This window comes from Penicillium vulpinum, assembly GCF_028829585.1.
Source record: "Penicillium vulpinum strain IBT 29486 chromosome Unknown utg000001l_segment0_segment0, whole genome shotgun sequence".
NCBI classification, from domain to species: Eukaryota; Fungi; Ascomycota; class Eurotiomycetes; order Eurotiales; family Aspergillaceae; genus Penicillium; species Penicillium vulpinum.
In genome coordinates this window covers 4,141,027-4,167,209 of record NW_026643241.1, presented here as the reverse complement: position 1 = coordinate 4,167,209, position 26,183 = coordinate 4,141,027, and the positions used below count along the sequence as shown (strand labels likewise).

Here is a 26,183-nt window from a genome sequence, read left to right as displayed (position 1 = left end):
GCAGCTAGATACGCTGGACACGTTGCATGTAGTACTACTGGGCAATAGATAGTTATAGAAATTTAAATGAATTAAGATAGCAGAATAGAAATGGGCGAAAGGATTCTTTCCCCAGCATAAGCACGCCTTTGTGTATTATGGCCGTTATAGACAAGACCGCATATGGGAAGAATGAGGGGAAAGAGGCGGCATACAAAGTAAGCCTAGGGTCAATATGTTTGTATAATTGCTCCACCTTCGATCGACTCTTCAAACCCCTCAATCCGGTAACCTCGACCGATTTTTAGACTCAAAGTACCCATGTCCAACAGACGCAAAATCTACGCTGTTCGATATGCAGAAATGCAGAGATTGCTGTGCCAAACGATAGTAGATGCCAAGCCCAGAAATTGTGTCGTCCACCTAGGAACGCACACCCGGTAGATCTCGAACCTGAACCTAATGTAATATACAGGTCCACAAGTTCTTGGCGGATGGGTAAAGGCATTACCGAAAAAGCAATATCGCGAGATCTAGATGTAACTGCGCCATTTGGGTAATTTGAGAAGAGCACGGGCAACCTAGTAAGTCCAGAGTTATGCCAAGCTGGACCCTTTTCCCGCCCGTTTTAATGATATCACTAAGGTTTTGAATAACCTACTGATTTCATAAGGATTTATTTATACGAGTTCGAAGAGTTCTTGATAGGACAAGCTGTCAACAGACATGGCTCCACCAGGCCCTACACAAATATCTTATGTAGTGGGAAAATGGCTGTATTATTTTCAATATAACCTAAAGAAATAGTGAAATGACAAGGGATACTATCCACAGTGCTGCTTATTGTTTGCCGCTGAGATTGTGGCTTAAATAAAAGCATCCGACCCCAAGATCCTTTATTCATGGTCGGCAACATAAGCGAGGCCATTATCTTGGGGGCCAAATACCAAGCCATGGTGAGATCCCATATAATGATACAATACTGAAGCCCACACCTCAAGCAAGGCCCCCAATTGCAAGTGGAGACGGTTGAATATATTCCTGGGTTTATCAAAGAAGCAAAGCCGGTTTTATCTACGGAGTACCAAGATTATTCTTCTAAAGTATCATAATGGCCAGCCCAGACTCAACCATACCCCAAAAACGACCTGTCGCACGGCAGGCCTGCAACCGATGCCACGCAGCTAAGCTGCGATGTATCCAATCCCCTAGAAACCAGCAATGCGCTCGCTGCATCAAGGCAGGGGCCGAATGTGTACATGATCCCCCACAAAAGCTGGGCCGACCTCGAGTACACAACCTCCCACCTCCTGACACCAATTCGCCGCCGCCAACCCAGAAACAAGACACGAATTTCAACACTTCATTGATAGACGATTCATGTTGGTCAACGCAAGATCTCAACTTGGTCCACACTACCGGCACCAGCCCTAGAAGCTCAGTGAATGCTGACACGGAAGATGCCACAACGGGGAGCAAGAAAGATGTCAATAGCAAAGGACAAAATCCTCCTCACTTGGAGCTGGAATTTTTGGCCGTCCCCCAGTCCCATTCAACAGAGCTAGAGTTTGATATTGGTAAGAATCTATGCACCGAACCTTGAAAGACTAAGGCAGCATGCTGACGGAGAGGGACGACAGACTTATACCAAACCGGGGACCAACCAATGCAGACTGATGACTCCTGCTTTTTCACTGATTTGTTAACCCCCGGGCACAACCTTGACTCCCCCCTAACTCCGCCATTATCGATGGAGTCTGCTGGTGTATGTCATGACTATAGAAGTTCTGGATACTCAAACCCACCGGCCCCGCCCACCTCGTCCTCTAATTCAGCACCCCTTCCATCCCTTGCAGATGAAAGGAGCTACTCCAGCATATCACCCCAAGAGTGCCCACCAGAAAACTTAGTGCTGGTACTGAGCCAGTTAACCGCCAAGTTGACCAAAGTCCACCGCCAATTAACCGGCAATAAACAGACACAATCACATTTGTCTCCGGGCCAAGAAATGGGGCAATTATCAATCTCCGATGACTGCTTCAGGGCCCAGCTTCGGGCCAATATTGAAGCCTCGGAGCAGATATTGGAGACCTTGGGTTGTATCAATGACCAGTCCCGCATCGACACTCCCGATTTAGCAGGGTCAAGGCAACCAGACACCTCGAATCTATTCGAACGGGGGCGGCCGCGGAGGCCTTCCACCTTTACCCATCGACAGAGAGATGGCCAGTCGTTTTCAGGTCCTTATTCAACGATGGGAAATGATCAAAATTACCCAGACTCTCCTCCCACAGATCCGCAGGACAGTATCATAACCATGTTGGTAATCTCGATCTATCTACGCCTGCTGCACAACTTTGACATCTTGGTGTCAATCATGTACATGCGCCTCACAGAGTTTGGACCGACCACGCGCAACTCTCAAAGCTCGACATCGGGCCTAGAAGTCCCCAAAAATGAACCTGGACCCAGCTATAACCCCGCGCTGCATGTTTCAATGGGCAATTGCTCCTTTTCTTCTCCCTCCACAGCATCGCTACAAGTACTCTTCAATGTGCAATTGATCAACACTTTTCTCGCGAAGGTAAAGATTTCCATCCAGCGCATGGTTTCACGGCAGAAAATATCGGAGGCATTTGGGATGGGTCACGATTTGTTCAACTCTGCATTTTCCAATGGGCACCAACATTCGGCGTCTTCGGCTGGTGTGCCTGGGTTACACTACCACTATCACGGAATCAGGCATGAGACGCCGCCAAGCTCCTCGCATGGGGCCCCGCGTCCTGATGAAGGGGTCTTTGCCGCTGGAATTTATAGAGCGGTTCGGGGAGTTCTGGGGGAGATTGACCATATGGAATCAAGCTTACAAGGTAGAGCTGACTCCATCCAACAATGGACGATTGAGAAGACTTGACATAGGAGTGAGTGAATGCGTGTGGTTTCACATCCCGATCGTCATGATGTATATAGATAGCTCTGTAATGAGATTCTTTAAGGATCGTATACTTTCTATTAGATCAGAGCTTGCGGGATTGCTGTCGCCCTGTTCTCATTAGTGTAGATCATATATGGCTGTCTATTATGATACTCACCGGTATAAACGCATAGAGGAGATCAAGTATACCCACCACTTCCGATAAGACCCCGTAGGCTCATCGCTGCCACCTAGTGCAGAAATACCTCTAGAAGAACAGTCGTATATTTTCCATCGCGAATGTGAAACCCGGAATTCTTTCGAGATAAATTATCTAGTTGTGACAAGAGTATTTCAATTCCGGTAGTAAATACTAGCGGATATGTCGATGTCTGCCCTATAGGTTTTAGGGCTTACTAGATTGCAGACATCCCTCTATAAATAGACGACTCTACATAGGTAGCTTTAAGATGTAACTTAGTAATCTATCTGTGGGGTTTCCTTTAGCTTATATACAAGAAATTTGGATCTAAATTATGTTTGTAGACTAAAAAAATCCCCAAATAGTAGATATGAATCCTTATACTATGCTGATCTCGGCTATCGGCAATGCTTAAACCTGAGCGGAATAAATCTAATCGATTGCTAATCTAATCTACTCCTATCCTGCATATGTACATACTTTGAAGTAGGAAGCAGCGAAAGCACATTTATAGAAAGCGGAATAGTTAGAAGGATGATATCGATTATTTCCTGAACTCGTCTAGGAGTTACCACGAGGGAGGCATCGTTTGAGAAGATCTGGAGGTCTGTGCTAGCATCGTCTCATCGTTGGATAAAAATAGTACGAAGGGGGAGGCATTATTCGCCGTCTCATTGTCAAGTTAAATATATTCAGTTATTTTTTTCTAGTATTTAGTAATTTTCATGTTGATCTCATCCTAATACAAGGGTATATTTTCCTAGTCAAATCAAGATTAATAGAGTCTTTCGTAGTGTACTTTGGAAATTCGTCATTCATAAGACCTGGAGCTGTTCGGGCTTGGCAACGCACATGACAGCATCACAACAACCTTGGAAGTCAAATCTTCCCTTATCTTGTTCTGGGCTCACTTTCTCGTCCTTGACTTCCCCCTTTTCTCCCCTTTAGTTTCTTTTCTAGAATTCACGCCTCAGCTCAGTTGATACGCTTCTTACGAATTTTCTAAGTTCACTTCTAAAAAACCCCCCTGAGTGCTTCTCAAAAATATCACCGTTATGGCTTCTGGTGACGTGACCTACCCTAACACGGGCAGTAAGGTAAGAAAATCAATAGATCACTTCAATCCTGCAGAACGGATATGCTAACTTAGTCAACTTGCAGTATTATCCTCTTTTCTTTTTCCGAGATTCCGTGACCATGAGACTGACCTTGACCCCTCTTACATTCAGGCATCAGCGATGTTATTACCAAGGGTAAATAGGAATTCCGAAGACATTGAAGTCACCAAAGCAAGCTGACCAGTTTCTCGACAGGCCCAATTGTCGATAATATGAAGTCCGAAGCATCCCGCACCAGCGAGGAGCTTCGCGATCTGAAAAACTCGCGTGTGACCCCTTCGACTACCACCCTCGATGGTCAACCATTGACCCGTATGTCATGAGACTGGATTGATCAGGTAGCGGGATATTAACAAGCGTTTAGCCTACCACTCCTTGATGTACAGCCTTTTGAGCGTGAGTTTTCGCCCGAGTCTTCAATTTGGATAACCCGACTAATATCTGTGTGTATAAAGTGGGAACAACCCCGTGCGACCGCCGTTTCCTACGCCAGTGTGATCTGTTTCATCTTCGCCGCTCGTTATCTGCCTCTTCTCCGCTGGGTCTTCAAGTTCCTGTACATGTCATTGGGATGTGAGTTGGTCGCGTGACCTACAGTCAACAGAATGGTTGGTTAACAATTGTGTGCAGTGACCGCTACCGTCGAGATTGCTGGCCATGTCATCCTTAATCGCGGAATCGCCAGTGGATTCCGCCCCCGCCGCTACTACACTGTCCCCAAGGAGACCGTTGAGGCTGTCCTCGAGGACCTTGAGCAACTTGCGGACTTCTTCCTGATTGAGTTCCAGCGCATCCTGTTCGCTGAGAATATTCTCCACACTCTTTTGGTAGGCTGCAACTTGCTAAGATTAAAGACGAATCAAAGGGCAGAAACTAACGGTTTCTCAGGCTTTTACTGCTGCTTTCACTGGCTACTGGCTGATCCGCTTCGTTCCCTTCTGGGGCTTGGCTGTGATTGCCGTGACCACCACATACTTCGCCCCTCTTATCTATATCAGCAACCAGGAGATCATTGACGAGCAGATTGTCAATATCCAGGAGATCATCCACTCCCAGACCAACCAGCTTCGGGACATGGCTGGCGAGCGTACCTCGCACGCCACCGGCTTGATGAAGCAGTATGTTGGCGAGTACAGCTCCAAGGCCCAGGGATACATCGGCTCCCGACGCTCTACCTCCCCGGAGGCGACCAAGATTGTGAGCCCGATCAAGCGTGAGACCGTTACCGAGCCCGTGAAGGCTGCGCCTGTGAAGTCTGAGCCCATTGCCGACTCCCCTGTCCCTATCACTGCCCCTGTTGTCGAGCCCGTCGTCAAGCACGAGGACTTCCCTGAGGCTCCCAAGGCCGCTCCTATCGCTCATGCTCTCGATTCTGACATTGTTGCGTCTGTGGAGCCGGCAGAGGAAGCAGGTGACCGTGAACCTCTTCTGGCTATTTGAATAGGTCTCAATGATACTAGGTCATTCTAACTAAGAATATTAATTGACCTCAAAAGTTGGGGGTCAATCAAATATTCTTTGGTGAATGGATATCATTATTCTGGCCATGGTTATTACTGGATATGCCGGATGGCACGTGAGATCGGTTTTTGAGTCACCTGTTCTTGTTGGGGATCCCTTGAGAATACATGGGACGCGCTCTGATCGCCAAATCCTCGTGTCGACGACGAACAATAAAAATAAGGATTCTTGAGCGATGAATAGGTTGTCATGTCTCTTGTTTCCCCTTTTCATTTTTCTATTTCACCCCGTTTCAAACCCACTGGACATTTTTATCTGTCTACTTCTTTTCTTCAAACACCCCTTGTCTATGTCTTTCTCGGGTTCATATTGTTTCTAATGGAATTACATTTACATCTACATAAATTCATCATCTTAACCTGGCTTTTCCATATCTCCCCAATCAAGAACATCCCTGCAGTGTGCCCGTCCTCGAGCCTCGCGCAAGGACCTCGACCACTATCTAGGCAACTATCATGGAATATTGTATGCGTACTACTCAACAGGAAACTAGATCCAATCCATATCCTGCCACATCCGTGCGTCATGACTCCCATCTGCGCAAAAGGCCTCGACCCAACCCACTTGGGTAGTTGCTCATTCCATGCAAGCGGCCTTGACCACCCAACCGTGCAAGGCAGCCGTTGAGTTTCATCCCGGTTCACCGACCCGGCTCCCTATTCGCCGCATCGCAATTCGGGCCAGCCTGTGACGGTTTTGCTTTTCCTTTTCATTGAACTTCCCCTCATCCCTCGAAGACTTGCCTTGTTCAGTCGTGCTTGGAACTGTGTTTCCTATTCACCTCTCACATCCCCCATATACCCCGGATTCGAGAGCTGTGGTACAGATTCCGGAATGTTGTTTGATATCTGCGGGGAGTGGGTATCTCGTGGAATCTCAACTGTCTTGAAAATCAAGTGGGGGTCGGGTCCGGTTTGTCATTCTGTGTTCAACGGGTCGAGGTCTGGATTGATAAAAGTGAGTACTTTGTCTGGTTGAAACCTCGATTTAGTATCGAGTCTTGCAGGTTCAGATGGGTATGAACGCTCCGTTTATTCCTTGTCCGCGGTTGAGACCTTGCTATCATGATACCACAGCATTCCCTCAGGAGTACGCTCAGCTCTGATCTGAACAATGAGTCTGCCGACTCACTTCTCGATAAACATGTGAAAAGAGGAACACCCCCCAAGGGTGACCTGAAAGAGCCAATGTTACTAAGAGCACTCAGATATAATTTACAGAAAATGAATAGGAAGGAAAATAACCGCTTGAAAAAGGCCTGAACACCAACAGCAACATCCCAATTGAGACATAGCATTCTTGCCCCTTTTCCAGAAGCCCGGGGTCTGAGACGCGTCGCAGATGCTGAGGGACACGCATGCCTGGGTTTACCGCTCTTTGGGGTTTTAATAGAGAGCAAGTTTAGCTAGCGGCAGAGTGTCTAAGACATTGGAAACCAGTCCTCGTTTCTGAACTCTCCTATCGGTCTCGGCTGTTGGGCACTCTTTGCAGACCGACTCCAATTCAATCGAGCCCATCTCCCCTCGAAAACTAGCCCGGTTGTGTTGACATCTAGTTGAACGCCTCAGTCCTCGACCTTCGCAATTTCTGACCAGCCAGATTGTATAGCGTCCTGCCGGCGTCTATATGCACCGTTTTCTGCAGTGCTCTGTAATGCTGCTGCCCCGACCCGGCACCGATTGGCGGATGGACCCCTTGTACCTGTTGGAAGTTTTATGCAGAATACACTAGACTGGTAGGTGGGTACAATAGTGGGTTGCAAAACGGACTGGGAGATGTTAGTGTGGTACTATGGTACAAGTCAGTTCAAGCAGAGAAGGAGGAAGAAAAAAAATACGGGCAGAAAAAGTGGGCTCTGACAGCCACCAACGTGTCGGACTACTGCATAGAAGGATGCATGGAAAGTTCTTTGAGGTCGTTATTATGTCTCTTGTGTCTCCGGAGAGTGCATGTCTCTGTTATACGCACGCTCTCAGACTTTAATAAGCGGTCTAGTAGAGAGTGCTATGGCTCCCAGAATGTGTATTCGACCAAGAAGGAAAAAGAATAAGTAGTGAAGAGTAAAACTACATACATTCAACATATAACAAAGAAATACTCCAATATTCTCTAATATGATCAGCATTTGTTTGTATCATTCAGCCTTACCCCGTTTATCCAATGTATAGACCGCTTGTACAGCCTAGGGAACACTCTATAGGCATGGAAGCGTGGGGTGCACCTAAGTAGATCCCTGTCAATTTTCCCAGAATCTTTGATCCGGTCAGAAGTTTATCTTTGCAGCACAGCTTTTCTTAGATGCACTTCGCGGACTCGCTAGGTGATGCAGCTTCCCGTTATACAAGGAGTAGTTGCCCTGCAGCTTGCCGTGGGTCTGAGACCTCTTTGATGCCCATCCTGTCGAGCCACCATGGGGTATATGTCTTCTTATTGGACCATTGAACTAGTATCCTAATGCTCCGGTTACTGCAGCACCCTAGCTCTAGTCCGGTGCCAAGGAAGATCTGGCATGGGTTCTTCGATAAGATTCTGAAGGAAATACGGTGGGACAACGGTTGAGCTCTCTACCCCGGGATATTAGGGCATCGTTAACATACTTGAGTATAGTATACATGTGTAGTATGTGCTTTGTGCGTGCCTATCACTGTAACGGGCTGTTTGCATGCAGCGGTGACTCTCTGCGTTTCCAAAAGGAAATCCAGGATATCCACATGGTCCCTGAAACGGTTGCTGCCATGCTTTTCTTTCACTGATCTCTTTTGGGGGAGATGTTTGGGTAGTCGCAGTTAGTGAATGTGAAACAGGTTATACCTCGAGATATGAGAGACACTGGTCTCAAATTCTCTGTATTTTGTAATTGCTTCCAGGGGCATCAATGGAAATCAATGCGCACTGCATCATCAGTCCAGAGTCGAAGATCATTGGAACTTTCGCTCCCACGCGGAGATACAAACAGCCCGTGGACTCGTCCGACTTCAACAAGGACCCTTGTGATATGAGAAGAGAGATAGAGAGAGAGGGAGAGGTAAAGTAACGGTGAAGCCCATTTCCATTCCGAGTGTCAGACACTCTCAGATCCGAGTTCTTCTATTCACCGCTGTCTTCTCTGTCTCCTATCTCCTCGAAAGTTGTCCGTATTTGCCAACAAACAAAACACCTGTGCTCACCTCTAGACGCTGTACAGAACAAACCTTCGAACAAAGGTCTTGGGTTGTCTTGCTTTACTTTGTTGCTTCTCGCAGGTTTGACTTCTCTGTCTTTCAGTCCTTCTGGAAAACTCCATTTGTTCCAAGAGACATTAAGCTCCTTCCTTCCCCCGGAGACTCCGTATTTCTTCAAATCTCCCCTTCCTTCAAGGCTAGCACTTGAACTTCTTAATGCTATCTATCAAATCCCTTCTGAATCCTCAGCCTGAAAGGCGATCTCCTTATCCATTCCCTTTCTCACGTGAAAAGCGGCAGAAGATGGCCAAGGACGCTCCAATCTTCCGTCGTGGCAAGATCCAAGGCGAGTGCCGCTATCCTCCTTGCGAGGAAAGAGATGCAGAGTTAGAGAAGGCTCACAGAGAGCTCTCCTTACGTCCCATGGGCAATATTGCCGACTATCCTCGTCATATCCCCTATGCCAGCGACAAGAAAACCTTCCAAGAAAAGACCGGCCGAGATAGTTTCCATGGTAAGTGCCCTTGAACATGCTTTGATATTCACGTCTGACTTATTCCATCTAGTTTTTCAATACACATTCCAAATACCCGGCGAAGAAAAGGAATGGCATGTTATGTGGGACTACAATATTGGCATTGTTCGGATTACACACTTGTTCAAATGCAACGGCTACTCCAAGGCAAGTTGATAAGATAGCTCTTCTATATATTCGGCATTTCTAACACGCCATAGACCACTCCAGCCAAGATGCTAAACCAGAACCCCGGTCTCCGCGATATCTGCCACAGCATCACTGGCGGGGCACTTTCCGCTCAAGGTATGATCTTTATACCCTCATATCCTGCCCACTGCCTCCTTGGATAGAGAGAGCTAATACTCATTTTGCTTTGCACATAGGATACTGGATGCCCTACGAAGCCGCCAGAGCTATGGCAACGACCTTCTGCTGGAAAATCCGATATGCCCTGACTCCCCTGTTTGGCACCGAATTCCCAGCCATGTGTATCCCTCCAACAGACCGCAAAAGCCACGGCCGCATGGTCATCCCTCCAGAGATTGTGCAGCGTGCCACCAATACCTCCAACTACTATCGCACTTTGGAGACGAAGTCTAGCACCAACGCCAGTCCTCCCGTAGTCAATGTGCCTTCCTCAACACATACTCTTCTCCACGATATGGGATTATTGAGCCGACACGAGTCATCCTTGACACTCCCGCCGCTCAAGATCCCGCGTACCAAATATGCAGATAGTAGTCCCAGTGCCAGGGACTCTTCTATGGAACCTTACTGCATGTCTCCCAAGAGCCAGTCGCCGATGTCTACCTTCACACCCATCAACCCCCCTCGCAGCTCCAATATACCTCGCTCGCGGATGGAATCACCTCGCACTATCCTCCGTGCTATCTCCGATGCTATGCGCCCGGAGAATGTCCCTGGGGGAATCAGCGAAGACAGTGACACGGAAAGCGATGGCTCATCAAACATGTACTCGACTCCAAATTGTCCTTCTGTGGATGAACATATGGAAACCGACAAGCGCGGTGTGCTCGAAGAGCCCAGCAACGTCGTATCAGACGTGCATACCATGCAAAGTGACTATGATGACCTAACTGACTCGGATGAGGATTGGCAAATGGATGATGCTAATGATGAAGACTACCGTGGGCCCCCTCTCAAGAGAACCCTCGGTGGAGCTTCGATTAGCAAGGACGGTTCTATAACTCCCGGATCCCAGACTAAGAAGTACCCCAGCCGGAAATCTCGCGCTGCGCATCCTCAGTCGTCGCCTCATTTCGCCCGTGAAGTCAAGGCTGCTGAAGCCCTTCTTCGTCTGCACATGAATGAGCTTGAAAGCATCGGGACTGAGACTGAGATGGATGATGATGAGTTGATCTCACCCTCCAGCTCTCGCTCTCTTCGTGGTGACGATTCTCGTGGTCGTAAGCGACGTCGAGCTTCACTTTGATGACTGATTACGCTACAAATTTGAAATGGGAATGGCGTTTATGGTCTAGGGGCTAAAGGATTTTGTTTTGTGTGGCGGTGCTGTCTCTATGCATTTTGTGAGGAATATTTGTGTGATTTGATGATCCCTTTAGTTGGAGCTGATGGTTTGCATGTTCAAGTTAGTGTTTGTTTTATTTCGCATGAAACAGGATTGAGAATACTAAATGAAGGATTAGCTGACACTTTATCAAAGGTTTCAAACAGCCTGTCTGAGGCTACGAATGCGACTTCGTTCTCTTAAGGGATAATTCCTTGATGGGCAATGGGCTAGACTGGACGGTATTAGGTGTTGAATGGAAACTGGAGACATGAAGCTATCATTTTATGAAACAGTTCCCTATGTTTGTCTTATTTACCAACGTTAGTGCCTATCACTGCATTCTAGTCTTTAAATCTAGAAGAACAATAACGATACTATGGAGGCCAAATATCAGATACTAGATGTTACTGAAAGATTAAACATATGTATTTGCCTTGCATACACTGGCTCTGCCAGATCTCCATAAAATACCAATAAACTAAGACATGGAGATGAAAAAAATAAAATAAAACCACAATAGAGAGCCTTGCAAAACAAAAGCAGAATATCCCGAATCAGCTTCTGGGCCTCAGTATTTCACTACTTAGTCGCTCTCATCTTCATCTTCGTCAAAGTCATCAGCCGATGCTTCTTCGTCGCTCTCATCCTCAATGACGTAGGACTTCTTCTGCTGTGCGGCGCCACGACGAGCAGGACGACTTGCGGCGGCGCGACGAGGGGCGGGAGCGGGCTCATCATCGTCCGAAATATCCACATTCACCTTGCCCATTGGGGAATCCAGGATATCGTTAGCCATTGCGTCGATGTCATCCTCTGAATAATCATCTACGATCTTCTTGCTAGTCTTGGCTTGCTTCGAAGCATAGGCCTTGGCCGCGGGGGATAAAGCTGGGAGAGCAGACTTGGGTGCGGGCTTGGGAGCTGGTTCTTTCTTGGGGCGACCACGACCCTTTGCCGCCGAGGTGGCGGCAGTGGCCTTCGGGGCAGCCTTGGCTTTGGGAGCAGCTTTACCCCGACCAGTTGGCTTGACTGGCTCCTCCTCCTCCTCCTCCTCATCGTCGTCGTCAAGCTCGATTGCCTTGGGAGCAGCCTTTGGCGCAGCCTTGGCTTTGGGTGCAGGCTTGGCACGTGAAGCTGGCTTGACTGGCTTGTCCTCCTCCTCCTCATCATCGTCAACCTCTATGGCCTTGGGAGCAGCCTTTGGTGCGGCCTTGGCTTTGGGTGCAGGCTTGGCCCGAGCAGCTGGCTTGACTGGCTTGTCCTCTTCCTCATCATCATCTTTGTCGTCGAGCTTGACGTCCTTGGGCTTGACCTGGATGGAGCGCCGTGGGGAGTTTTGAGGAATGAGCTTGCTGTAATCAGTCTCATCCGGGTCAAAATCGTCGTTGGCTTTAGAAGACTTCGCGGCAGCCTTCACGCTGGCACTGCTTTCTGAACGGGGGCGCTCCGAGAAGAGTTGTCGAGAATCAGCAGCCGAGTCACCACCAATGCCCTTGACCATCATGCTAACGTCTCCAAGAAGATCATCACCATTATCGCTGTCAGAGTCGCTAGGCGCTGAGTACTTCACAGGTTTGCGAGCACGACCGGGCTGCACTGCGGGCTTGGAAGCCTCAGCCTTGGCAATTTCCAAGAAATCGTCATCCGAGTCCTCTTCGACCTTGGGCTTGGGCTTAGCTACTCGTTTAGCGGCTGGTTTCGCCGCTGCCTTGGCTGTTGGTTTGGGCTTCGGTACCTCATCCACATCTACGTCCATCGTATCATCAGCTGGCTGAACTGATGCCCGTGAGGGATTGGGCATGTCGTCGATATCGACGAAGTCGTCCTCTTGTTTAGGCAGAGTCTTCGGCTTTGAGGTAGCACGGCTCTTCTTCGGAAGGATCTCCATGTCCATGTTGAATTCATCATCCGAGTCACCAGTTCCATCTGCTGCAGGAGTTGGGGTTGAGTTGTTCGAAGATTGATTGAGGAAATTCATCAAGCTGTTCTTGGGCTGCTCTTTTTTCTTGGCTGCGGCAGCCTTCTTCGTCTTGGGGCCCCCGAAGTCTTCATCGTCTGGATCATCGCCATTAGCAGCCTTACGCTTGCGCGAAGCCGCAGCGCGACCACCGCTAGTGGCCAGCTTAGTCGAGGTCCTTCGACCCATGCTAGCCACCTTGCGTGCTCGACGATCCTCATCTTCGAGCTGGAAGCGCCACTCGTTGATGAACTCGTCTAGATCGTGGGTCCAGATGTCTTCCTTGGACAGCTTGATTAAGACATCGATCTCTGTTTCCTTGTCACCAATCTGGCGACGGAGCTTCTCCACCCGCTCTTGAGTCAGCGACCACATAGGCATACCCAGAAGGTAGTCAAATGAACTGGATGAAATTTCAGCTTCCTTGTCATCTGACTCCTCTTGCTCTTCTGCTTCTTCTACCACAGGCTCATCTTCACCCATCTTGGCAGCCTCGGCCACCTTGGCAATTGGCCTGAAGCCCTTTTCCTTTAGTTCTGTGATGAGAACAGGCTTTTTCTTCTTGGAGATGACCAATTTGCCATCAATAATCATCTGCACGAAGCGAGCTTGGTTGCTCAGCTTATCCAGCTCTCTCTGTAGATCGGAAAGTTGGAATTGCTTGCGTCGCTCATAATACTTGAGACGGACGACGAAGAACTCCTTGAGAATATCGTCGACAGTGGCGTACTTGGTGATGCGGCCCTCAGGATCGAAAGCAACCAAATTGGTTGTTGCAATCGTCTTGGTCAGCTTGAATTTTTCTTCCAAGCCTTCAGTCAGAGCAACCTTCATGTGTTTCTCATCGAGTTGGATGATGAAGTGCACCTTGAGATGATTGTTGTAATCCCGGTAATCCTTGATGAAGGATGGCACCTTCTCAGCCTTGATGATCTCCTCCAGCTTGTCCTTGAAATCCTGTGTCCAGGTTCGAATAGGCAATTCGGTGATTTCGACCTCCTTATCACCACATTCCCTGATGATACCGCTAAATTTGAATCGATCCCCACCCACGGCCACAACCTCACCGGTGAAGCCACGGAACCAAGGCTGCATTGTCTCAGTAGGCTGGCCTGCCATCAGGCGCTTAAGGTTGTTCACAACGTCCTCGGGATTGTAGTTGGGTATAGACGAACTCCAACCAGTTCCGATACCGTCCGCGCCGTTGATCAAAATCATCGGGACGACAGGCATAAAGACCTCAGGCTCAATCTTCTTGCCATCGTCCTCGTTATATACCAACAATGGTTCATCGGCGGTATGGAAAATCTTGCGTGCAAAGGGGGACAGGCGAGTGTAGATGTAACGAGCACTGGCACAATCGCCACCACCTTGAAGTCGACTACCAAAATTTCCACTGGGCTCCAAGCAGTTAATATTGTTGGAGCCAACAAAGGTCTGGGCAAGACCAACAATGGTCTGCTGAAGGGAGACATCACCGTGGTGGTAGGCTGTCGTTCCGGATACATGACCTGCCAGCTCAACCACCTTCATGTCCTTCTTCAGGTTGCGGCGGAAACAGGTATGAAGCACCTTGCGCTGACCTGGCTTCAAACCATCCACAACGGAAGGAATTGAACGTTGGTTATCCGCCATACTGAACAGGATAAGCTCCTTGTTGATGAAGTCGGTATATGTGATCTTCGCGACCGAATGGTCCAGGAATGTGCCAGGTTTGTATTGACGAAGCCACTCTTTACGTTCATCGGCCTTCTTTTTGGAGAAAGCCAGCTCAATGAGTCCATCCTCACCCTCTTGCATGGTGTGGAACTCCTTGAGATGACGATCGAGGTCGCGGAAATAGACCTGGGCATCATCCGTGGTGCTGGTTCCCAAACCCTTGTAGTACTTGTTTTCCCAGCCGCGTTCGTGTTTGTGAGCTTCACGCCACTCATCATGTTCGGGCATGGTGAAGAACGACTTTTGCTTGGTCGGATTCTTCGGGTCACCCTTCCAAACTTTGATAATAGGTGTGATAAACTCAATGAGGAACTCAGGAATCTTGAGCAAGCTGGGGAACTGTGCTTGAAGGAAATTTATGAGCAAACCCTTGATGTGACTACCGTCGTGATCCTGATCAGTCATGATCATGAGATGGCCATATCGCAGTCCCTTGGTATCGGTGTACTCCTTCTTGTGCTGCAAACCAAGGAAGTTCTTGATGCTTTGGATTTCTACATTCTTTGAAATTTGGTCAAAAGAAGCATCGCGGACATTAAGAAGCTTTCCGCGCAGGGGGAAAACACCGAACAAGTCTGGTCCAACAACTGCTCTGCCCGCCATGGCCAATCCCTTGGCTGATTCACCCTCAGTCAAAATGAGGGTGCAGCGGTGACCATCTCTGGTACCCGCTTTGTTGGCGTCGACCAACTTCGGGTTATTCATACGAGTGCGTCGGCCAGTATCACCCTTCTTCAAGATCTGGTCGGCTTTTTGCTCCGCGAAATGCAGAATATTTGACATAACCTCAGTCTTCAAGACCTTCTTATAGAAATCTTCGTCGAGGGGACACTTGCTACCGAATTGACTGGCCTTTGTCGTCAACTGTTCCTTGGTCTGGGAGGTGAAGGCCGGGTTGACAATCAAGGCCTTCACAAAAATGAAGATGTGATTCCGAATCTGTGCCGACTTCAGAGTTGCTCCAGACTTATTCTTCTTCTTCACCTGGTCAGCCAAACGGGTACAGATCTGATCTGCGATGTAGTTAACGTGTGTTCCACCCGAGGTTGTTGCGATCGAGTTAACGAATGAGACTTGTTGGAAGGAACCATCCGAAACAGCAAAACCAATCTCCCATCGAGGATCCGGGCTGCATGTAATAATTTCATCCTTTGAGGGAGGGCCATCATCACCACGCTCCTTGCGAATAGCTTTGGTGTACATTTCCATATACCTTCGGAAATTGCGAATGGGGACACGTGTGCCGTTTAATTTGACAGCAACATCGGCGGTACCTGCCAAATCGTAGACTCTACGCTTCACGAGAGCTTCAAAGTCATCATCGATGCCGTCCATGCCGAATTTAGCAAAGTCTGGCTTGAAAGTGACCTTGGTGTAGTCATCTCCCTTAGCATCTGTGATCTTTGCCTTGCCCATCTTCGTCATGTTCTCAGTCCATGTTTGCTTGTACTTCTTCTTCTGACGGGAGTCCTGGGTTTCGAGATTGAATTCTGTCGAGAAAACGTTACAAAGCTTCGCACCGAAACCGTTGCGACCTCCAGTAACCTTCTGCTGGGTATCATCGTAGTTGGAAGAAGTGAGCAAATGGCCGAAAATGAGTTCAGGCACGTAGATTTTCTCTTTGGAGTGGATCTCGATAGGGATACCACGTCCGTTATTCCACACGCTGATTTCACCGGCCTCGCGGTCAATTGTGATCCGCATCTCGTTCATATTCTTGTCGTTGTGCTTATTATCAGCGGCGTTGACGACAATCTCGTCAAAGATTTTGTAGAGACCAGGGACGAAAGATACATCGCGGTACTCCATCGACTCGGTTCCGGAGTTGTACACCCACATCTGCTGGGTGGTGCGTTCGGTGGATCCAATGTAGGTATCGGGACGTTTAATAATGTGTTCAAGTTGAGTGAGCTGTGTTAAAGATTAGAAATAAGTATCCGGCCAAAATTATATCGAGCCAAAGGCCGCGGAAACTTACTTTCTGATACTTCTCTGATGCATTTCCACTCTTGCTCGCACTGTCAGCAGCAGCGTCTCCTCCGTGAGACTCATTTTCGACATCCGCAAGAGGCTTTGAGCCAGCTCTCTTAGGTGCAGCCGTCTTCTTAGTCTTGGGAGGGGTGTGAGAGAGCACAGAATCAGCATCGGACATTTGAATATCGGACATTTCGTCCTCGCTCTCGGCCTTGACCTTCTTCTTAGTGGCAGTTGACTTCACAGCAGGCTTGACCTTCAGTGTGGTCTGGGTGGTCTTTTTTGCGGCAGGTTTGGCAGCAGCAGCTTTCTTAGGAGCCGGCTTAGCTTTGGGTTTCTGGGGGTACAATGTCAGTAATCCAAGTCAAGCCTGGTTTCAACATGCTTTGCGCAATTCATACTGGTGCAGGTTCGGGAGCAAAGTCAGAGCTACCTCCGTCATCCTCGAAGACCGAGTCTTCCATCATTGAATCATCCATGATAAATATCAGTAAACAAATTCAGCGCGATGGAACGCTATGGGTAAAAAAAAGGAGCCCAAGTCAGGCCTCGAAATTTAAGCAAACAAATGATGTTAAGCAAACGAATGATGCTATCTTTCAATGCTGAAGAATGAATCAATCAAACTCCGGCATGCTCAAGCCGGAAAAAGATAAAGCAAGCAAAAGAGCGAAGAGAGAGAATAACGCGGAGGGGAAGCGCCTGTTGTTTTTTTGCCCGGGGAAGTCGCGACTGACAGGGGGGGCGGTGGGCACTTTGTAACCACTCGGATCATAATTATTCCTCACCGCCTACAAACGCGACCCGAATAGGCAATTCACAAACAAACGTGTGGAAACACGAAGTTCCCCTCACTTTGCATGGTTTGCATCTTCAGATCAATTCGTAGGTGAAATATAAGATAAAGACAGATATCTACAGATTACTGCCCGCGTGCAATAGCTTTGAGGTGACAGATCCCTTATTCTTTATTGAAGTTAGCACCACTACTCCAAAGTGAAGATCTAAATATAGTTTGGCGGGTAAAACCAGACCAAGTACTCCGTATAATCTCCCTCGAAGGTCAAATCTAACTGAATTCTATTTGTCGTCCCCTCTAACACATGTATGAGGAATCTCTCATATTCTTTTTAGGCAGTGTATGTCAGTTTATATTGCACAAGGAACACTTGGATGATGATATAAAGCAACTTTCATAAACAGGACTAGTTATATACAGTTACAGTCTACAACCCAGCCGCGGGGTCGCCTCTAACCCTAAAGTGATTCTGAATACAATGTATATTATCAAGATTGATACAATGAACGGTTGTCGTAATGGCCATTGGTTGAAATAAAGTCAATGTTGTGATGCATGGCTTTATTGTTGCAAGTCTCTTTCTAGCGGATGTGAGAATCAATATCGGTCTAAAAATCTATATACTACCTAGGTACATAGTTGTCGCAGGAACTCACCCCACCGCCTGGTGAAGAGGATATGCAACCCTAAACCCAAAGGTCACACGATACTAAACAACCATAACTGGCTCGTCCAGAGTCCGAGAAATCCCTCGAACTCCCGAAAAGCAGGCTAGAAACCATCACACCTTTGACAGCCAGACCGCATAGACCACGTCCTGTAGATCTCTACGAACATTTGTGAGCCCAGGGGACGGTACGGAGTAGTACGACCTACAATTTAGGTAACTAGTCTTCAAGGATTTATATAATCCTTTTCGAGCCAGCCAAGGTACGAAGCAAGTACAACAACGTTGGCTAGCCTTAATATTGAAGTGAAACGGGCAAGCCAGGGGGTGGTAATGGCGTTTCAATATAAGCCCGAGGGGCTCACCAATGAAATTGACCATATCTGAAAAATGAACCAATGAAAGACATGCAAAAATTACAGATGGATCCTAGGATGTATGAAAGATACAGGGCTGTAAAATGACAGTGCCCCTTTGACATTTAATCTTCCAAATGTGAGAGCGTACATGCAGGTGATATGCAGTTCAAATAACGGGATTCGAGACACATGCACATTCCGTACTTACATATTGTTCATAACTTCAAACATACTAGTACGGATTACTACAATATACTTGAAAACCATCCGACACCAACTTTGGATGGGGAATGAGTGTGAACAAATGAAATTAACACAGTTAATATCTTTATATTTGATACGGAGTACAAATATACAATATAGTCATTTCATCTTGGAAGCACAATATAGTTATTTCCACCAAAGTCCCATAATATATCCTTTTCAATGGTCAAACAGTCGGTGTATGAGGATCTACGGGGCCGAGACTCCACGAGGGGAAAGCTAAAGGGGCTAGTGAAATAGGTGGGATCTCTCCTGACTCCCTTTTTTTCCCTTTCACCAGCCTTTTCTCCTTGTACTGGATACAAGTCTAGATCAACATCCAGGCCCACTTCTGCTGGAAGGAATTGGTATTTCTTGAATACTCGAAATTTTGTCCGAAGTGCATAAACTATGCAGTTGAAACCCGCCTGAAATACTCTCCCTGCTATCCTCCGATATCAAGCATTGTCAACATTAATAACGCGTCTACATCCTTGGGATCACATACGATATTTTCGAATCGCATCAAAATGGAAGGTTCCGAGCCAGCATCTCCTACCGTTAGCCACGCGCTTAACCATGACTCGATGGTCACTGTCGCGTTATCCGATAACCAGTCCAGTTCAGAGCACACCCAACCGGATTGGCGCACTCTTGACATCCCTCCAACCCCAGTGGAGATGAGCCATCTCGGGAAGGAGAGTGAGGAGTCCTTTGGACCGGTGCCACTACGGGACGCGACGAGGACCACCCCTACCCCCGAAAGCCGAGGTACAGATAGGCAGAGACAGGCAGGCAAAATGTTTGATAACGAGGCGGATTGGGAGAACCTTGATAAGACAGAAGAACAAGAACCGCGTGGGGAGGGGTCCGATGAAGTACATGTGACAAGCTGCCACAGAATTCTGGAATGGGTGCTAACATTCTTTGACCTAATTTTAGTCTACGGCCCTACTCCTCGCTCGACTCGAACAAGAGAACAATGCTTTGGCGACCAATCCCAAATCCCGGATACCCGAGATTCCTGATGGCAAGATACACCAGCGGCAATCCCGCTCCGAGTCATTACACCAGATCAAGCGGCTCATTAGGGATCCCGCTCGGGCAGAGTTGCGATATTCGCAGCTATCTCCTCCTCCGATGACCGAGTTAGAGTTTTGGGCTGCGCTTGTTGCTGACTACCATCAGACTGCTCAGCGTTTACCAACATTGACCTCGAATAAGATTCAAAGGGGTGTCCCCCCGCCATTGCGAGGGGTGGTATGGCCTAGCCTAGCGGGCGCACGCGATCCTAATCTGCTGAGTGAATTCCAGAGACTTTCGGGCGAAAGCAGTCCGTACGATGGGTTGATCGGAAAAGACATCGGTCGCAGCTTTCCCAATGTCGAAATGTTCCGCGACCCGAACGGCGAAGGTCAACAAATGCTCGGCCGAGTGTTGCGATGCTTCAGTCTTTATGATACCAAGATTGGCTACTGCCAGGGTCTTGGATTTGTTGTAGGCCCTCTGCTCATGCACATGTCAGATGCTGAGGCCTTTTGTGTTCTTGTCCGGTACGCCCCCTCGGACAACAATATAATTTGGAGAAGTTGTACTAATGTGTAACGTATTGCAGTCTCATGGATCACTATAACCTCCGATCTTGCTATCTTCCAGACCTCTCGGGTCTCCATCTTCATGTTTATCAGTTCCAAAATCTTCTAGCACGACACAGGCCGGTCCTGTTCCAGCACCTAGAAGCATTGCACGTTGAGCCGGTCTACGTATCGCAGTGGTTCTTATCATTTTTTGCAGTGGCCTGTCCGCTGCCGATGCTTCTCCGAATTTATGATGTTATTTTTTTGGAAGGGGCATGCGAGACTTTGATGCGAGTTGCACTTTCCCTGATGCAACGCAACGAAAAGAGAATTTTGGCTTGTAGCGAATTTGAGGATGTGATGCAACTCTTGTTATCTCGAAGCTTATGGGACACGTGAGCATTGCACAAAGGAAACCTTGGCAACAAAGAACCCCGCTAATCCGTGATATCTAGATATGCCTTCAATGCTGATGATCTTGTTAATGATTTCGTGTCTCTCACTTCTCTCGTGACGAACGAGAGTCTTCAAACCCTTGAAGCCAGCTACAACCAATCTAAAGGCTCACCGGCCGGACCCTCTTTCCCGCAGATGCAGGCATCGGCTTCTGGCTTCCTTGGGCGCCTATGGGCTGGCTCGTCAAATTCTCACACATCAGTCAAGTCACTCAATCCGAATACTGGCTCGTCACGTCGCAATAGTACTATTCGTCGCACCACCTCTAAACAGAGCCTGACTTCCACTCTCAGCTCCATTGAAACCACGTCAGACGCTAGTACTGCTGCCACTGAATTATCAGCGGCTGCAGCTAACAACGATAGTCAAAAATCGCGTGTTAAATCTATCATGTCTTCACACCACAAAGACCGCGACCTCCACACCCAGATTGAAGACCTCTTGATGGCGCTCAGCGATCTTCAGCGCCAACAAGCTAGCCTCACACGTGAACTGCAGCAGGAGAGAGAGGAGCGCGAGGAAGATCATACCCTGGCCAAAGAGATGTTGAACCAAATCAGAGAACATTCCCTTGAGACACAACCAGCCGAACTAGTAACAAAAGCTCAAGCACGTTTTGAATCGGTCAAACCAAAACGTGTTTCAATCACACAGACTAAGCTCCAACTCAATGACGATGTGACTCGGTGGAAGGAAATGTACGAGGTGGAAGCCGGTCGTTGCTTGAATCTTACACGGCGCATAGACGATTTTGAACAGGAGAACTCGTCCCTGAAGGAGCAATTACGGGAAGCCCGAGGCCGCATTCAAGACGGTCATCGGGATCGACAGCGACTCGAGCGCATGAACCGGGAGCTGCGTACTCTCAAAACTCCTATCTCCGAAATGCCGCTAGACACAAGTTATGGGGTTGACTCTGGGGAGTCAATATCTCCTACTAGTGGTCTGCGCGAGTTCAAGCTAGCTCGCACCAACTCGACAAAAAGCCCCACATATACCAGGCGAACAAGCAGCCTGGGCCCCCAGAGCGTTTTGTCGACGGAGAGTACCAAACCTGCCGCCGAAGAGAAGCTACTCATGGAGTTGGTAACTGCTAAGACGGCAGAGGCAGTTGCTAGGCAAGACCTTGAAGAAGTAAAGTGCCAGTTGGATGCATTGCGGAAAATGGTCAAGACTTCTCAGGGGGTAAATCCTGGAGGCCGCCATTCCTTTGTTGGACTGTCGCAATCACGGATCAGCTTGGCTAATAATACACCCATTGAAGGCCCGAAGACACTTGGGACACCGCCCAGCAGCAATGGCGGTGGAGGATTTTTTAGTGGATGGGGCCGACGAGCTGGAACTGACTAGTGAAATCCCATTATGATGGGGATTCTGGAAGAGATACGTGTAAACTTATTGGAATGGCTGTTTGATATATGCATTGTTCGTATCACAGGCTGGTATTGGAGGTATGTTTTGTGCCCAACCTGGTGATTTAGTAGTTAAGTACATAGTGATATCCTATTGAGACGAGTACATATTCTGGCCTGGCTATGGAAATTAGGGCTATCAAGACCAATAAAAAGAGAAACAATAGATCCGGACGATCCGGATGCTGGCCAAGGCCCGGCCAAGATAAGAAAACAACGACACCTGATACTAATTTGGAATTCATGGACTAACAGCCCAGAAAGACTGCATTCTGGCCAAAATACTACTTAACAGGAATCATGATTACCTTAATCAATAGTCTTCCTCCCCTTTATTGTTCGGGTCTCTCGGGAGTCTCTCGGCAGTCTCCCTCTAGTCTCCCTGAATTATTCCGTCTATTATTGGCCGAACAAACAGATCAAGCCGAGCCAAGCCACTAGGGCCTCAAGAATAAGTAGAGAGTACAAAACGCGCGAGGCTCCCATATTAAATGTTTGGCTTCTGCAGATTTTAGATTCTAATGCATTTCTTTGTGTTGCTGCGGTGGATTTTCGGTTCTTCAAGGCGCCGCTTCGCTGCCGCCGCTGTGTGCCTGTCGGTGTTTTTGATTATTCCTTATTCTAGAGAAGCTCTAGTAGTTCCATTGCAAGTGAAGCTGTCAAAGTAATTGAAGATCCCTCCCCCCAATTGGTCAATTCTGATCTTTATCAGCGCCACCCCTACAGAACAATCCGTTGACCCGTTCCCGAGCGATTATGCTTGTCAACATCGAATTTCTTCTCAAGTGATCAACGACCCCTATCCAAACTATGATAGTGAGGAATGGAAATCGACATCAAAGGGGTCTTACCAGCCGTGTATTGGACCCCAAGGGCGACTCCTGAGCCGCAAAGATGAAGATATGATGATGAGCGGGTTTCGCTGGAACACTTCAGGTGCGAAGAGGAATATTTTAAGCGCCGACGGGAGAAACTAATCATCAGAGGCTAGATTTCCCAACACCAATTTTTGGATCGTATGAGTCGTGGAATTTGAACAACAGTCTCTGTGCCGATCGCTACTCCCGATATGGCGCATATGGTTACCTAAAGGGCAACAAATCCACCCAAATCCAGGATTGGCAGGGTAAATTCGGTTCCAACGAGGCCGCCGAAATAGATTGGGAGAAGGTGAACTGGGCCAATCTACAAAATGAGTGCCTGAAGCGCAATATCGTTCGGTATCGCACGCCACGATCCGAAAAGAAGATATTCGCTTTATACAAGTCACTGGATTCGGATTTGCAGCCTCGAGAGCCCTTGAACGAAACAAGCAAGACCCAACCCCGGACAGCCGTTATACTGCGCTCTTGGATCGGCATGAAATACACTGAGAATGACTTGTATCACATTCGATCTATGATTGTGGAGTTGTCACTGTATTCCGGTGCGGAATATGAGCTTATTCTCCTGATTGACTGCCAGGGCGAGGAATTGCCCAAAGAGGCTGATGATGCTGCCTGGAAGAAATTCCATGAGAAACATTTGCCACAGGAGCTGCGCAGCCTGGCGGTTTGGTTTAACGCTGATATGTTGAACGACTGGTATCCTGGGATTGATGTTCACGTGTATGTACCCGGGGCTTTCAGAGCTAGCCTTGAAAATTTGCCGTACTGACATTCTATTAGAGCTATATTACAGTACTTCCAGCCCACGCAGATCTTCTCACGACTACACCCTCAGTACGACTACATCTGGCAGTTTGAGATGGACTCGCGATACACCGGCCATATGTACGACCTTTTGCACAAGGCAACAGAATTTGCGAAACAACAGCCACGCAAGTACCTGTGGGAGCGCAACTCCCACTTCTATATTCCCGCTGTCCACGGCACCTGGGAAGAGTTCATGAAGAAGGTAGACAAGGGAATGCCCGGCCATGACAACAGCAGTGTTTGGGGCCCCCGCCCCGCAGAAGGCATCGACATTCAAGGGCAAGCTATTTTGCCCCCTGTGCCACATCCAAAAGATGAGCCAGGGAGCTGGGGTGTGGGCGAAGAAGCCGATCTGATCACCTGGTTGCCGCATTTTAATCCTGTTGATACGGACTGGCCTTTCCGTGACCGTGTCTTCAATTTCCCTCAAGACCAAGAGACCCCACGCTGGGCAGCTGTCGTGGCAATGTCTCGGGTCTCGGCGCGACTTCTCGGCCTGTTGCATAAGGATAAGGTGGATTCCGGAGTTGGACTCGCATCCGAGATGTCTCCTATATCCTGGGCTTTGTATTACGGTCTGAAGGCGGTCCAGATACCTCAACCGGTGTACCATAATGCCAAATGGGACCCCGAGGAATTGAACCGCCACGCCAACCCAGGTGAACCTGGCAAGGTCAACGCTGGGCACGACAGTATCTGGAGCTGGGGCAAGCATGATAATATCATATACAACACGACATTCATGTTTAACTCTGAATTCGCAGAGAGAATATACAGAGCCTGGTTCGGCTTTGATGGCGCGAAAGAGGTGAGTTCTTGGTCTTTTGGTCTTTGATATATTCCAGTGCTAATTGTATGCAGTGGGAGAAAACAAACCCCCGGCTCTGCCTTCCTCCTATCTTTCTACATCCAGTTAAGAACCTCGAGTCCGTGAAGACAAAAGGTGCTTGATTCTTTGCCCCGTCGCCCGCTTCTAACTCGCTTTTTGTTTTGATCATGGTCATATACCCCAAATTGATAGATTAATATAGATTAATATATATAGAGAAGGACATATTCAGCTTTTTCAGATCTGTGAGAGCATCAAATTTTCTACTTCCTTCTCCAAATACTAACCAGTTTATCTTTACTTGGCCTAAAAATAAAGCAGAAGAAATAATTAAAGATTGCACAAAAGGAGGTTCAGCTTCACTCATGAACATTTGGTAAAGAACATTCTGCGTAGTTCTCATTAAACTGAAAAGACACCCTCATAGGCAGACAACAAATGCCAGAAGAAAGACTGTGACAAAAGATCATAGTATGTCCCCCATTCCATGTATTTCTCTCCCTACTCGCTCTCCGAGTGGATTTCCTGCTTGATATTGCCGTCATCACCCTCAATCTCGGAATCAGCATCGTAAGTCTGATCCTTGGTCAGAGCCTCGTCCTGGTCATCATCCTCGTCCTGGTCACCATCCTCAACCTTGGCCGCATGGGCCTTTTTCTCATCACTCTTGGTAGAAGCTTCCATCTCACTGAGCTTAGTCTTCAAACGCCTGAATCTACATTCAGCGGCATTCTTCGTGATGCCAAAGTATTTGGCGACGGCTGGGATGTCAACCTGTGAGTTAATATTGTTATCATAATTCATGAGCAGACGAAGGCCAAGCGAGAGCTAGCCGGGAAAAACCAACGCGAATACCCGAGACCTCGTAGCAGACCCATAGGAATAAGAGCTGCTTTTTCAAATCAGAGTCTTTGGGCTCTTTGGGTTTAGATGGGCTTTTTCCAGCTGCCTTTAGGCTGGACTTCTTTGGAGCCATTTTAAGGGTGAAGGAAGGATGGGGTTCGGCGAAGAAAAATGCTGAACTGTTTGTGGAAAGATATCGGAAGTTAAATGGCTTCCAGGGAAGATAATGCAGTTCTGGAGGAACAGGATGAATAGTAAGAGAGAGGTAGAAGGATAGTTGAATACGTGAGAAAATAATCATAAAAAAGCAGACTAAGGAAACGAAGAAGGTGGAAGTGTTTTACATAGTCCCGGGTGTCATCTCCATTTCTTTCCTCTTTCCCTTTGCCTCTCTAAATTTCATCTGAATCAGATCTTACAATGGAAAATACAAATCCCAACGAAGCCCTGGCCCTCCTATGGGCCTATGAGCTCAACCGGGAGAACAAACAGTTGTTCAAGGGACTCAAGAAAGTGAATCGTCGTCTCGATGCTTGCCAGTCAACCACGTCAGCCAATTGTGCCAAAGGTCCACATCGAGGCGATCAGAAATTGAATCAACAATCGAAGTCATAGGTTTTTAGTGGGCATGGAGTGAAGCATAGCGGTACTGCATCATTGGCCTTAGGTCGCTTTCGCCAGAATTACCTTATCGAGGTCAGGCCGATT

General features: G+C 47.9%; 8 protein-coding genes across 8 annotated transcripts; 6 read left to right on the top strand and 2 right to left on the bottom strand.

Moving 5' to 3' along the window:
* Positions 1–1,090: 1,090 nt before the first annotated feature.
* N7479_001510 (Zn(II)2Cys6 transcription factor domain-containing protein) lies at positions 1,091–1,582 on the top strand (the record flags this gene model as incomplete). The annotated part of the gene is made up of 1 exon (XM_057249207.1): positions 1,091–1,582. The coding sequence occupies one exon, from the start codon at positions 1,091–1,093 to the stop codon at positions 1,580–1,582; it is 492 nt and encodes a 163-aa protein (XP_057113639.1).
* A 405-nt stretch (positions 1,583–1,987) lies between these two features.
* N7479_001509 (uncharacterized protein) lies at positions 1,988–2,893 on the top strand (the record flags this gene model as incomplete). The annotated part of the gene is made up of 1 exon (XM_057249206.1): positions 1,988–2,893. One exon carries the CDS (start codon positions 1,988–1,990, stop codon positions 2,891–2,893), a length of 906 nt encoding a protein of 301 aa, XP_057113638.1.
* A 1,257-nt stretch (positions 2,894–4,150) lies between these two features.
* N7479_001508 (uncharacterized protein) lies at positions 4,151–5,653 on the top strand (the record flags this gene model as incomplete). The annotated part of the gene is made up of 8 exons (XM_057249205.1): positions 4,151–4,192; positions 4,246–4,255; positions 4,325–4,348; positions 4,409–4,525; positions 4,578–4,609; positions 4,669–4,786; positions 4,844–5,040; positions 5,102–5,653. 8 exons carry the CDS (start codon positions 4,151–4,153, stop codon positions 5,651–5,653), a joined length of 1,092 nt encoding a protein of 363 aa, XP_057113637.1.
* A 3,458-nt stretch (positions 5,654–9,111) lies between these two features.
* On the top strand, positions 9,112–10,865 carry N7479_001507 (uncharacterized protein; the record flags this gene model as incomplete). Its single annotated transcript, XM_057249204.1, has 3 exons — positions 9,112–9,409; positions 9,462–9,581; positions 9,631–10,865. 3 exons carry the CDS (start codon positions 9,112–9,114, stop codon positions 10,863–10,865), a joined length of 1,653 nt encoding a protein of 550 aa, XP_057113636.1.
* Positions 10,866–11,529: 664 nt separating this feature from the next.
* N7479_001506 (DNA topoisomerase 2) lies at positions 11,530–17,075 on the bottom strand (the record flags this gene model as incomplete). Its single annotated transcript, XM_057249203.1, has 3 exons — positions 11,530–16,533; positions 16,601–16,933; positions 16,998–17,075. The coding sequence occupies 3 exons, from the start codon at positions 17,073–17,075 to the stop codon at positions 11,530–11,532; spliced, it is 5,415 nt and encodes a 1,804-aa protein (XP_057113635.1).
* A 2,119-nt stretch (positions 17,076–19,194) lies between these two features.
* N7479_001505 (putative GTPase activating protein (Evi5)) lies at positions 19,195–24,754 on the top strand (the record flags this gene model as incomplete). Its single annotated transcript, XM_057249202.1, has 8 exons — positions 19,195–19,542; positions 19,607–20,217; positions 20,280–20,636; positions 20,697–22,046; positions 22,822–23,045; positions 23,101–23,716; positions 23,777–24,611; positions 24,665–24,754. The coding sequence occupies 8 exons, from the start codon at positions 19,195–19,197 to the stop codon at positions 24,752–24,754; spliced, it is 4,431 nt and encodes a 1,476-aa protein (XP_057113634.1).
* A 379-nt stretch (positions 24,755–25,133) lies between these two features.
* N7479_001504 (uncharacterized protein) lies at positions 25,134–25,608 on the bottom strand (the record flags this gene model as incomplete). The annotated part of the gene is made up of 2 exons (XM_057249201.1): positions 25,134–25,406; positions 25,480–25,608. The coding sequence occupies 2 exons, from the start codon at positions 25,606–25,608 to the stop codon at positions 25,134–25,136; spliced, it is 402 nt and encodes a 133-aa protein (XP_057113633.1).
* Positions 25,609–25,895: 287 nt separating this feature from the next.
* On the top strand, positions 25,896–26,090 carry N7479_001503 (uncharacterized protein; the record flags this gene model as incomplete). Its single annotated transcript, XM_057249200.1, has 1 exon — positions 25,896–26,090. The coding sequence occupies one exon, from the start codon at positions 25,896–25,898 to the stop codon at positions 26,088–26,090; it is 195 nt and encodes a 64-aa protein (XP_057113632.1).
* Positions 26,091–26,183: the final 93 nt, after the last annotated feature.